General features: G+C 44.6%; 2 protein-coding genes across 2 annotated transcripts in view; both read right to left on the bottom strand.

Moving 5' to 3' along the window:
* Nucleotides 1–59, bottom strand: part of LOC309337717 (cullin-9-like) — a 33872-nt gene extending 33813 nt beyond the window's left edge. Inside the window, exon 1 of the mRNA XM_081854430.1 lies at nt 6–59. The gene's annotated coding sequence lies outside the window, so the exon portion shown is untranslated. The remainder of the gene's footprint in view (nt 1–5) is intronic.
* A 2303-nt stretch (nt 60–2362) lies between these two features.
* On the bottom strand, nt 2363–11172 carry MRPL2 (mitochondrial ribosomal protein L2). The gene is made up of 8 exons (XM_081855436.1): nt 11058–11172; nt 8987–9076; nt 7888–8053; nt 6508–6649; nt 6268–6383; nt 4791–4901; nt 3858–3931; nt 2363–2649 (listed from the first exon to the last, which is right to left on the bottom strand). The coding sequence occupies exons 2-8, from the start codon at nt 9053–9055 to the stop codon at nt 2437–2439; spliced, it is 891 nt and encodes a 296-aa protein (XP_081711562.1). The 5' UTR covers nt 9056–9076; nt 11058–11172; the 3' UTR covers nt 2363–2436.
* Between the last annotated feature and the right edge of the window lie 2306 nt (nt 11173–13478).

Genomic DNA, 13478 nt, shown 5'->3' with positions numbered 1-13478 from the left:
CTCACCTCTTCCGCCTTTCCTGCTCGTGTCCCGCCTTCCCACTGACGCACTACGGCTGCCGTCGCGAGGCAAACTTATTACTTTCGCGGATCGTCTCATTGCAAAGAACAGATGGAACAAAATATCTCTTTTTATTCCCCCCTTCCTTTATTGTTTTTTTTTTTGTTTTTTTTAGCTTTGTTGGATTAAAGCGTATTATTTATGCATTTCCCCCCTTTTGCTTATATTCTTTAATTGTTTGCTTCATTAAATTTATATGCCTCCTGATTGCAAGAGGGAGGCGAACTTCTCAAAAGCGGGTTGGCCGAAAAAGATAAAACAATAATATTACTTTAAAAAATAAACAACAGCCGTACATTGCAATACAATGGACTAAAAACAGAATTGAAACCCACACCGGGCTTTCTAAAACAGCTGGGATTATAAATCAGTTGGATAAAGAATTATTTTTGCATGAGTGTGCAAACATGTGGATGCTTGTGAACACATATGTATCTTCAGTGAGTCCCCATCCCTGGGATGGGCAATAAAAATATTTTACCATAGTAAAAGATGTCATCATCATGCCTCACCTGAGGTGTGTCAACCGTATTAGGGGTGCCTACAGGGCAGTCCTATATACATGTCTGCTCAGATGCAAATCCCATTAAGTTCAATGAGATTTGCTCCCTACTAAGAGGTATTAAAACTGCAATCCTCTGTGTACTCACTGAGGGACAGCCCCCATGGAGCACAACTGAGACATACTTTTGAGTAAACAGGTAAGATGCCACAGGTATTAATGCAAAGTTTTATATTTTTGAACATGCAGAATTGCCATTGCTATTCTGCAGCCTCTCTGCATCATGAAATTCATTTTGCATCTAGCAGAGACTTGACGCTGCAATTCTATATGGGTCTACTCAATGGTAAGTCCCACTGATTTCCACAAGGCTTTCTCCCAGGTAAATGGGTGTAGCAATGCAGCCTAATTCAGTCTAACATTTGTTGGAGCAGCTGGGCATAGAAAGGGTTCAATTTCCTTCAGCCTAATTCACCCCATGGGCAAGGTAATCACAGGTACAAGGTCAAATGAGCCATTTGCTGTGGTAATGGCTTTGAGCACTACCTATATCTATTACTGTATGTCAGATTCCCAACATTTTCATTGCATCTCAAGACTCTCAACAAGATGCAGGCTTTTACTCCTGAATCATGCCCAGATTTTCTTATCCCCCTTCCCTACCCACCCCCTATGTTTTGCTGAACCTCTAGCCATAAGGGTTCTGGTCTGGAGGTGAAAGCACGCTTGCTATTTTGGGGTGACGTTTTAGTTAATCCTAATTAAGGCATCGCTCTACCACAATTTTTTTTCGTACTGCATCGCAATCTGCCCACATTACCCTAACAATCGGATTCCGTACTGAGTCAGTTAAACCTAAGCACACCAATTTAAATGGATTCAGATCCTCCCAATTCTGACTAGGACTAGGTTGTTTAGTGTGTCAACCCCAGTATCTCCAGTGGGATTTACGGTATTCTTTCAACAATCCCCCATTTTGCCAGAACTGTACGATTATCAGTTTATGGTAACAGAGAGGCAGGCTTTTTCATGCCATCCCTGCTGAAATGAGATGCCCACATCAGTATTGGCATTCTGAGGGCTCCTGAAGACACACTTGTTTGGGCAAGCATTCCCCTGAACCAATTTCCGATGTTATTATTTTAACTCTTAAAATGGTTATGCTATTAAATCCTGTTTTGTTATATATTTTAACTGAGGGTGTTTTAATGCCCCACTGCAATTGTACTGATTTTATAGCTGTAATCTATAAAGCAGAGACATCACCTTGCCAACAAAGGCCCATATAGTTAAAGCTATGGTTTTCCCAGTAGTGATGTATGGAAGTGAGAGCTGGACCATAAAGAAGGCTGATCGCTGAAGAATTGATGCTTTTGAATTATGCTGCTGTAGGAGACGCTTGAGAGTCCCATGGACTGCAAGAAGATCAGACCTCTCCATTCTGAAGGAAATCAGCCCTGAGTGCTCACTGGAAGGACAGATCCTGAAGCTGAGGCTCCAATACTTTGGCCACCTCATGAGAAGAGAAGACTCCCTGGAAAAGACCCTGATGTTGGGAAAGATGGAGGGCACAAGGAGAAGGGGACGACAGAGGACGAGATGGTTGGACAGTGTTCTCGAAGCTACCAGCATGAGTTTAACCAAACTGCGGGAGGCAGTGGAAGACAGGAGTGCCTGGCGTGCTCTGGTCCATGGGGTCACAAAGAGTCAGACACAACTAAACGACTAAACAACATTTTGGCATATAAGCGGTAAATAAATTAACAAACAACAACAAGGGATGTACTCTGCAACCTTAGCTGAGTTTACATGTCAGAGAGGATAGCCTTTATTGACAGAATCCTACAGAATCACTGACAACACAGACACAGGCATCAAACGTGTGCAGACGCTGATGGGATGTTGACATAGCTCTTCATGGGTGGGAGGGGCCTGATCTTGCGGCCCGCCCATCCCCCTTTGCGATGCCACAGGCCACTCTTGGGCCGCTTCCCTAACCACCGGTTCCGACCAGCCTTCCCGATGATCCGCTTGTTGTGGTCAATGTTGGAAACGCGGCCCACTGTTGCCATGCAGGTCTCCATCACCTGTAAGAGTGAGAAAGGTTATGGAGCAGGAATACAAACCAGGGGTGAAGAACCTCAGTAGACACATTGCCTAACTCGTACAAAACCTATGTGGGAAAGTGTAGACTGAGCAATGATAACGTTAGAAGCTTCATACATCATTACACCCTCGATTTTTACATGTTGCTGGATCTTTCTGGATTTAACTTCCTTCCGCAGGGCCTGTAAGACAGAGCTATTCCGCCTGGCTTTCTGCTTGATCTTTTATTCCCATTCCTTCCCTCTCCCTCCCCTTTTTATGAAGATTACCCACTCTGGGAACCCACAGCTAATTCTCCCCTGGTCTCCTCGCTGGCCCAAATAGGACTAATTTAGCCAGCTAGCCCTGGTGATCATCTAATGTTTATTGGATGGATTTCCTCCCTAAATTGATTTTTGAATCCTGAATTTATTGTTATTCATGTTTTGTATTGTATTTTATGCTGTTTTTTGTTGCATCGATTAAGTGTTTTAAATTTGTTGTTAGCCCCCCTGAGCCCGGTTTTCCGAACCGGGAAGGGCGGGGTATAAATAAAAAAATATTATTACTATTATTATTGACAACTTGGTTCAGCACAGAAGGCCCAAACAATACAACCAATACAACCTGGTGGCTTCCGTATTTTCTTGGATTACAACTCCCACTTGACCACTGGCAACGCCAGCTAGGTCTGATAGGAACTGTAGTCCAAAACATCTGGTGGGCACTAGGTTGAAGAAGGCTGCCATATGGATGGGTCAGCGAGCAGATGCCATCTGCCACGTGGCGGCATATACAGTGATACCTCGGGTTACATACGCTTCAGGTTACAGACTCCGCCAACCCAGAAATATTACCTCGGGTTAAGAACTTTGCTTTAGGATGGGAACAGAAATCGTGCTCCGGCGGCGCAGCAGCAGCAGGAGGCCCCATTAGCTAAAGTAGTGCTTCAGGTTAGGAACAGATTCAGGTTAAGAACGGACCTCCGGAACAAATTAAGTACTTAACCCGAGGTACCACTGTACTTTGTCTTACAACAGGCTGAGGCTGCCTGTTGCATCTCTGCATGATTTGCTGCTCTGGACTTGCCTCCTCCAAAGCACTGTCCTCTGAGGAAAGCCACTTCTGCTGCTTCTCTGCATTAGGAGTGACAGGATAATTAACCACCCTCAGAGATGGTTGCATCTCTGTTGCATCCCAAATTGTTTACCTGCATTTGCCTCTTGGAGGGTAACTGGATGATGACTGTCTCGTTCACCTTCCTTAGTATCACGCCACAGGTGCCTGGAAGCAAGAACAAGGCATCAGCAGGGCTTCAGTATGCTTTGACTCAGCCCAGCTCACATTTACTGGAAGCAGCAAGGAAGCGAATTCCCCATAAGCTTCTTTACAAACTGCTGGCCAGATCCTGATCTCCCACAAAGCAGTGTGGGCCCCTTTTTTAAAAAAATTCAAGGCATTTATATAATAATCATTAGCATTTCTAAGCAGTATACAAACAACAACAACATACAGAGAATAAAACAGTAAGAAGTTCATCATAAAGCAAGCATCCCCAAACTCGGCCCTCCAGCGGTCTTGGGACTACAACTCCCATCATCCCTAGCTAACAGGACCAGTGGTCAGGGATGATGGGAATTGTAGTCCCAAAACAGCAGGAGGGCAGAGTTTGGGGATGCCTGGTAATAAAGCTTAGAATGCCTACTGGAATAAGAAAGTATTTTCTGCTGTGTGCCTGAAGTTCAGCAAGGTTCAGTCGGGAGGTGGTACCACAGGCTGGGGCCCACAACACTGAATGAATGGGGGACTATCAATGGAGACTTCCCCAAAAGATTTACTTTATATGTTTGGGGGGGGGGACTTGGTGTTGTACACCGCATTAGAAACATTCTGTTGTGAAGCAGTTTATAAATCCTTAAATAAGAATAAAAAGGGGCAGCTCCTATAAAAAAGGGGGAGTGTGTGTGGAAGGAGGCAGAATAAGATTCTTTTGGGACACAGACTCCATTTGTTCCAACAGATGTAACCTTCTCCTTTAGTTGAAAAGGAAGGGAGGAAAAGGAGGCAACTGTTTTGATTCTGACCACCTGCCCAGGTTTGCTACCTCCCTCAAAGTTGTTTCTGGCCTTGATCTGGTGCTGACCTGCTGCTCGAATATACTGCGCTCCTTTCCCGGGATGGCTCTCTAAATTGTTGATCAGGGTCCCTACTGGCAGAGCCCCAACTGGATAGGCATCTCCTTCGTTAGCCGACACTGGAAGACAATAAATAAATAAATTCCACCACCATATTCACACTGAAAACAGCCAAGGCACAAAAACTCCAAGTAGAACTAAGGCCCAAGGGTGCAGCCTCAGTCTGTCCTCCTTCGGCAGGTGGACAAGCACAAGGAATGTCACGCACAATGTTGGTGCCACCACTGAAAAGGCCCTGTTATGGGTACAGGGCCATCCAATGAAAGGGTGGGAGTGAGAACAGAGCTTCGGATGCTAATGCTTCCCTGTACATTTAAACAGTGGTTCCTCAATATTCCCCCCCCCAATGGATCACTTGAAAATTGCTGGTGGTCTTGGTGGACCACTTAAATGCTTTTGACGTCCATTGTAGCAATTGTGATGTGCTATGCGTAGATGCTGTATGTGTTTTAACTGTATCATTATTGTTGCTTTCACCTCTTACTGCATTTTAGTGCATTACATCAAATTCAACTACAGTTTAAGAAATAAAAGCAGCAATAAAAATAGAGTTAAAAATCAATGCAGTTATTGATATTGTGCGGGGAGGAAAAAGTGGATGTCCTAATAACTTTAGGCACCCTCAACAAACTACAGATCCCAGGATTCTTTGGGGGAAGCCGTAACCCTTTAAAGCGTCATGATACTGCATTAAATGTATGGCGCAGGCGGAGCCACTGCCTGTTCCACTGTCAAAACTGTTCTTACTGTTAGGAAATCTGCTTCCCTGCAATTTCCACACATTACAGTGGTGCCTCGCAAGACGAAATTAATCCGTTCCGTGAGGCTCTTCGTATAGCAGTTTTTTCGTCTTGCGAAGCAAGCCCATTGACAGCTTAGCGGATTAGCGCTATTAGCGGTTTAGCGGCTTTTAGCGGATCAGCTGATAAGCGGCTTATCAGTGGATCAGCTGATAAGCGGCTTATCAGTGGATCAGCTGATAAGCGGCTTAGGGCTTAGGAAAAGGGGGGGGAAAGGGGAAAAAAAACCTGCAAGAACTCGCAAGACATTTCGTCTTGCGAAGCAAGCCCATAGGGAAATTCGTTTTGCGAAGCGCCTCCAAAACAGAAAACCCTTTCGTCTAGCGGGTTTTCCGTCTTGCGAGGCGTTCGTCTTGCAGGGCACCACTGTAGTTCCAGCCCTACGCTCTGGAACAACAGAGACTGAGCCTGCTCCCATCTTCTGAAAGACAGCACTTCAAATACTTGAAGAGAGCTACCCTCTCTCCTCTGAAAGCTTCTCTTCTCCAGACTAAACCTACTCAGCTCTTAAGAACTATTCGTGGGCCTTGGTTTTTTCAGAGTCCTTGCCACCTGCATTCCCCAGCTGGTCAACGTCCTTCGCAAACTGTGGCACCCAGAACGGGACACCGTCCTCCAGATTTACCTGCCATCCTGCCAATTTGTCCTGAAGTTTTGAGGATGTCACCAGCCTGCATGTTTTCTGTCGCAATGATCCACCGTCTCCTCTTCCCTCCAGCCACGAGAGCTATGTCTGCAGATCTGCCGTGGGCAATAACAAAGAGATACCAAGAGGGCATGGTCAGCCTAAGCTGTCAGTCTCATTCCCAAGTATCAAAAAGGAAAAAAACCACCACAGTCTCCAGACCATGTGTCTGCTACTCACCTGCATGGGTCGTACCGCACCTGAACCACTTTCTCCTCAAAGAAACCAGGCTCTTGTCCAGCTTCATAGTTCAGCCTTCGGAAATCAATCATGCGGTAGCGCTGCTTATGCCCACCTCCAATTCTATGCACCCGGATACGACCTTGTGACGGGCATGGAGCTCATTCAGCATCACACATTGTAGTCAAATGGATAGATAAAAATACTGGACCACGCTTCCCAGCAACCACCCTATCTCTATGAAAGCAGTCAGAAATTAGGTCTGGCCAAAGGTAAAACCTGAAACAAGACTAAAAGCTTCCAGGTTTCAAAAAGCAAGCATCTAGTCCTCATGGTGGTTAGTATACACTTGGTGGGGTGGGGGGGAAGCAGGAATTAACTTGAGAATTAGAAACAGAAACCAAAAGATGCCCAGATTGTTATTCATATTGACTTGGGAACAATACAATATGTTTAGCTAAGAGTCCTTATTGTAAAGTTGCTTCATTAATATTTTGATAGTTGACCCGAGCATTTCTTATTTGAGTCAATGAATCCCCAAAATAAAAATATTAGAGAGCCCTGGTGCAGCTATGATCTGGAAATTCTCACCTCACCCATGAGTTCAATCAGTGGCATTAAGAAAACTATCGTCCTCTTTGTTCCGGTTCCAATCCCCCCTGTGTAACATGGAGATAACTACCCTGGATAATGCTACGCTGGCCTATTGGGTTGTTGTAAGAATTACTTTATGTGAAGTCCTTTGTACACTCGAAACGCACGATACAAATGCTAAGCATAATGATCGGAAGAACATATCTCCTCCTAACTGGAGCTTGGCATCCACCATTTTCTTTGAGGTGGGTCACAGTTCAGTGGCAGTGCACAAGCTTTGTGTCTAGAAGTTCCAAGCCTTGATCCTCAGTACCTTCAGTTAAAAAGCAGTTCCAAGAACATAAAAAGAACCTGCTGGATCAGGCCAAGAGCCCATCTAATCCAGCATCTCATTCTCAGAGCCATTGTTGGACTTCCACTGCCTTCCCAATTATGTGCCTGGTTTTGGGAAGAGGCGTAAGGGCTCTGGCAGGGTCCTAGAGCCCTCCTACCTCCTTCCCAAAGCCTAGTTAGCACATTCCCATATTGCTGCCAGTATTCGGCCCCTAACAAGTTGTCCTTGAGAGAATATGGCCCTCAACAGAAGAAAGGTTGCCCACACCTGCCTTAATGTAGTCCAAAGATTTAAAACAAAAACTGTGTTGTTGTTTTTTAAAAAGAAATTCCCTTGCCATAGGAGAACAGCGTCAGAAGACTTGGCTTTTCCCCCTACTTGGTCTCTCCTGACAGAGGAGGTTGCCTTCGCTCACTTGAGCGCAGTCCAGCTGTGAGGAGCTGCAGACATACCTGTGTGGTCTCGCCCTCCTGTCTTTTTCATGCTGATGGGCTTTGTGGTATACTTGATCCTGCATTTCCACAGTGGATCGGAGGTAGATAGAACAGCAGAGGTGCTGATTTCACGGTATGCATGGACAAGGCCAGCAAGGCAGGTGGGCTTGGGAGGCACAGGTATCTAGGAAAGGCGGAAATCAAGCATCATGAACTGAATTTTCTACCCTAATTCCTATGTTCAGGGTGTGTTTGAATTAGATCTACGCCAGAAGTCTCTAGCATGGTCTTCCCTTAGTGTCCACAAAATATCTTTGTCCTCCACAATCACTGCTCCCTCAGTCCTGAGGTGGTGAGAAAGACTATCTTTTTCTCCTTTGTAAAGGAGATAGAGCTGAAGGAGGAAGTTGGAAGAGTGGCCCTTCCGCCCTTCCTCTTTCAGCTCTATGTGCTTTTAAGGGCGTGTTCTGTGTCTATTTTCGGTCTGAATGTGCCCAGGGTCTTAAAAAGGTTGGCAACCCCAATCTAGGCCATAATCTCGCAATCCTTTGCTGTCTATTGTGCTTTGGAAATGTGGCCTTAAAATGCAGTGACAATCTTATCAGCAAAGATCTGAAAAAATTATCCCACTGCAACGTGTTAAAAATGCAGCAGTTGTTGCAAAACACAGGGTCAAAAACACTTGAAAAGTTTGTGGTGCTTTGTGGTGGAAGGGGTTGGGACTGAATCCTGTATTAGATGTCGCAACCTCCAAGCCAAAACACTGTTCTCCCTACTTTCAGAATTTTTGGGGGAGAGGGGTGTTGGTTGTTATTACTCAGGAGAGCAGAAAACAAATGCTCATAAGAATTTTTCCTTATTATATCTGCTTGCATCATTTGGTCAAATCCTAAAACAAACAGCAACAACAAAAACGGAATTGGTTTCTAGGCTGAGCCCTCGTAATTCCAAGCTTAATTTAAGGCCTTGGTGTCAGGAAAATAAGCAAGTTTAATTGCGCTGCAAGGTCCACAGCAAAATTCTATCCAGAGAGAGAGAACATTCTATATACACAGTGCATGCAATAATATACCCACAGTGGAAAAAGATAAGAAACTGATCAACGTGGCTGCTGTACCTGGGAGAGACGAGGACTTGAGGACAACAGCAGGGACCCAAAGCTCCGGATCAAGCTAGATACAGCCATTATCAATAACACCTGTTCCTGCTGCAGAGATGGGAAAGAACAGAAGTATTATTAGTTGACTGATATATGTGAAGTGATGTAAGCAATAAAAATCATTAACACAAAACAGACAGGAAGCTTTGCTGGGTAAGTTCCACTACTCCTAGGGGGAAAGGTGAAAACAATCATTTATCATTTTATTTGTTCCGTAAAAAAAATAAAATCTAAGCCATTCCCCAAGAAGCTTACAGTGGGGTTTGTTCCATTTGATTCTCACAAGCCTGTAAGAGATGTTAGGGGGAGAGGTGGTGATTGGCCCAAGGTCACCTAGTGATTCAGGATCCAAACCCAGCTTTCCCAGGTACTAATTGACACTACTTCAAGGATGGGGAACCTGTGGCCATTCAGATGGTGTTGAACTCCCAATTCTATCTCCCCGGCCAGCAGGGATGATGGGAGTTGTAGTCCAATGTCTAGAGGCCACAGGTTCCCTATGCTTGCTCTACACATTATGCCACCAAAACATAGATAACTGGAACTAGGTAGAATCTTGAACCATCTTATTCCAAAGCATTATCCCTAGAGTTGTAAGAAAACTTGTGAGGTGTCTCTCTAAGGAAAGCATTTTAATGTATAAAACAGGATGAAATCCACATGCAGAGTGTGTGAAATTGCTTTGAATCACAAGAAAATTTATGGGTGGCGATGGGAAGAGTGCCATAGTGCTTGCATTCCCATTCTTAGGCTGCAATCCTGCACCAACTAGAGTAACCCTCACTGAACTCAATGGTTACTTCTAAGTAACACTGTTAGCAAACAGATTCTAGGACAGCTCAGGAGCAGTGATTTCCTCATCTGGGGGAGAGGGGACCAGCACAAGTCTTTATTAAAGGTAAAGGTAAAGGACCCCTGACAGTTAAGTCCAGTCGCGGACGACTCTGGGGTTGCGGTGCTCATCTCGCTTTACTGGCTGAGGGAGCCGACGTTTGTCCACAGACAGTTTTTCCGGGTCATGTGACCAACATGACTAAGCCGCTTCTGGCGAAACCAGAGCAGCGCACGGAAACACCGTTTACCTTCCCGCCGGAGTGGTACCTATTTATCTACTTGCACTTTGAAGTGCTTTTGAACTGCTAGGTTGGCAGGAGCTGGGACCAAGCAACGGAAGCTTACCCAGTCGTGGGGATTTGAACCGCAGGGATTCGAACCGCCGACCTTCCGATCGGCAAGCCCTAGGCTCAGCGGTTTAGACCACAGCGTCACCCGCTTTATTATTCCCCTCTAATTGTTGTGCCTGATAATTAAAGGAAAAACACTCACAGAGCTTTTCTGAGATGCGTCGGGTAGCAATTCAGCCAAGTTTTTTCTCAGAGTATAGATATTAAAGAGTCTCATGCTCTACTGACTGAGCCATCCCTCCCCCTGAAGTTAATGAACATGCCTAAGTTAGGTCCATTAGTTTAAAGGGGAGTACTCTTGAGTAAAATTTATGTGAATACCACCAGTAATACCCCACCCCCACCCAAGGGGTTAGAATGAAGGATTGTGGCAGGGCAGGGCATTTGGAACAACAGCAGTCTCTTGTGCAACATGACACCCAGCTTACACAGATGTAAATTTCACGATGTTCAAGGGCACAGGACAGCAGCCTTAATTGCAAGAAACGCACCTAGGCGGCAGTCCTCTCCGCCCACTTGCCTGGTCGTAAGTCCCGCTGAGTTTAACGGGTCTTACCTCCGAGTAGGTACGTATAGGGGTTGCACCACTGGACTCCGATCCGAACCCCGGATCGGAGTCTGGTTTCAGCAGCCCTTACTTCCAAGAAATCCCTGCAAAGTATATTGCAGCTGGAGGAGGAGGGCTTTTGCAGAGAAACGTCTCCGGCAGCTGCAGGGGTCTAACTAACAAGGCTTTCCAGGAAACTATATCCCACCCCGGAACGGAAATGTTTTTCAGGCAGGCATTATGGCCATGCTCAATGCGACACCGGGAATGAGGAGACATTGAGGCCGCCTCCACTCACCCGGAATTAGGTCCCACGCCACTAGTCCTGTGCCTCCATTCTGCCTTCCGGAGCCCACGGAGCATGCGCGCGCCAGTCCTGGGCGGAGCTCCAGTTTTGCTTTGACGTAAGAGGGGCCGAGAATCCATAAAAGGGATGGGGAAGAACGGGGTCCCCCAGGGGCTGGTTGGGCTGCAGGTTCCCCGTGAAGGAGGTTGGGAGTTGTGGTCCAACAACATCTGGAGGGCCACTTTAGTACTGCTTAATACTGCTGCGGGCAGGACTCAGAAATCCTTGTTTCACACATTATTTTGCAAATAATAATAATAATAATAATAATAATAATAATAATAATAATAATAGTACATAAAGGTAACACCTCAACTGCTCAAGAAACCCAATGAAAAGCTGTTGTTGTTTAGTCGTTTAGTCGTGTCCGACTCTTCGTGACCCCCTGGACCAGAGCACGCCAGGCACTTCTGTCTTCCGCTGCCTCCTACAGTTTGGTCAAACTCATGCTGGTAGCTTTGAGAACACTGTCCAACCATCTCGTCCTCTGTCATCCCCTTCTCCTTGTGCCCTCCATCTTTCCCAACATCAGGGTCTTTCCCAGGGAGTCTTCTCTTCTCATGAGGTGGCCAAAGTATTGGAGCCTCAGCTTTAGGATATGTCCTTCCAGTGAGCAGTCAGAGCTGATTTCCTTAAGAATAGAGAGGTTTGATCTTCTTGCAGTCCATGGGACTCTCAAGAGTCTCCTCCAGCATCATAATTCAAAAGCATCAATTCTTTGGCAATCAGCCTTCTTTATGGTCCAGCTCTCACTTCCATACATCACTACTGGGAAAACCATGGCTTTAATTATACGGACCTTTGTTGGCAAGGTGATGTCTCTGCTTTTTAAGATGCTGTCTAGGTTTGTCATTGCTTTTGCTAGGCTCTGAATAATGTCTCTTGTTTCATTTTTCATGTAGGAGACTTGAATTGCCAAAGTTGCACGCGCAGCTGAGCTCCTGCGCTTTTAAAGCTGCTGGACGGGGAGGCAGAAACTCGGCAGGCGAAACTTTTCCCCAGCTCCGTGCAAGGAAAGCATTCACCTGATGAATGCTGCTACCTCGAAAAGATTAGGAGGCTTGGGATGAAACTGACAAGCCCAAGAAGCAGCTTTTCATGGTGATTGGCAAGGTATTGAGGGCTGATCCCGGAGAGACTGTGTGGTGCAGTTGTTAGCATGCCAGGTTAGGGCTATGGAGGCCTAGCCTCAAACCCCATTGCCACCCCACAGCCATGAAGCACACTCTCTTTTCTAAATTTATTTGATTTTCCTTATTAAAATTTACATTCACACAACAACATACTATATAAAAACAAGATTCCAAAGAATCTCCTGGACTTTCCTCCTCTCCTTTGTGGGTCTTATTGTTAGTCTTTTCCTTCTGCATCTCTTATAGTGATCCAGATTTTTGTATCTCCATTACAGTACTGTATATCCATTATCTCTCTCTTTCTCTCTCTGCCTGGCCTACCTCACCTGGCTGTTATGAGGGTAAGCTAAGAGGGAAAGAACCACACACACCGCCTTGAGTTCCTTAGAGGAAAGGCAGTATATATGTGCAAGAGTAGTAAGTTATTGTCACTATTAAAAAATATTATTAAAATAATAAAACTATATGATTATCAATCTAGTGAAGGGGTAGAGTGCCGTTTTCATTCAGGGGAGATATATTTGGAAAACTATGTGAGAACGCTTGTTGCTTATTCACCAGCTCCTCTTGCCGTGGTGGTTTATTTCATTTTCCTTTCATCCTTGCTTTGCTTTCTTGAAAATAAATCATTATAAGTCATATTATAAATAAATAAATAAATAACATCAATTTTCAAAAGAAATTATGGTAATTATGGGGACAGAACTACCCAAATTGTAAAGAAATTTATTTATGTATGCTACTACAGCAGCAATAATGTTACTTGCCCCAAAGTGGAAAGAAGCAAAAGTCCCAGGAATGGAAGAATGGATACAAAAACTTATGGAATTTGCAGAAATGGCAAAACTTAACCGGAAGAATAAGAAATCAAGATAACAAACTTTTTATAAAAGAATGGAAATGGTTTATTGAATATTTACAGATAAATTGTAAACAGATAAAAACACTGGCAGGACTAATGTAATAACCTGCAGTTTTATAATAGTATATATTTACAGTAGATAAATAAATGAGCAAGTTAAATGAACTTGGATATGCAGAAGTTATTAAAAATAAATTTTAGGAACTGCAGAAAAGAGGGGGAAGGAAGTCAATTTTTGAAATATTGATTGTAAAACTAATGAAATGTATAAATTTGAAAAGCATAAATAAAAAACTTAATAAAAAAATTAAAAAGTGAAGGGATTTGGAAAGGCCTTGGAAATAAGGGGCAAAGCAAGGAAGCGAACGTCTGAATGGT

This window comes from Podarcis erhardii, assembly GCF_964252035.2.
Source record: "Podarcis erhardii genome assembly, chromosome: 3".
Lineage (NCBI taxonomy): Eukaryota > Metazoa > Chordata > Lepidosauria > Squamata > Lacertidae > Podarcis > Podarcis erhardii.
The sequence above is the reverse complement of the archived record's forward strand: the minus strand, read 5'-3'. Positions and strand labels throughout refer to the sequence as shown.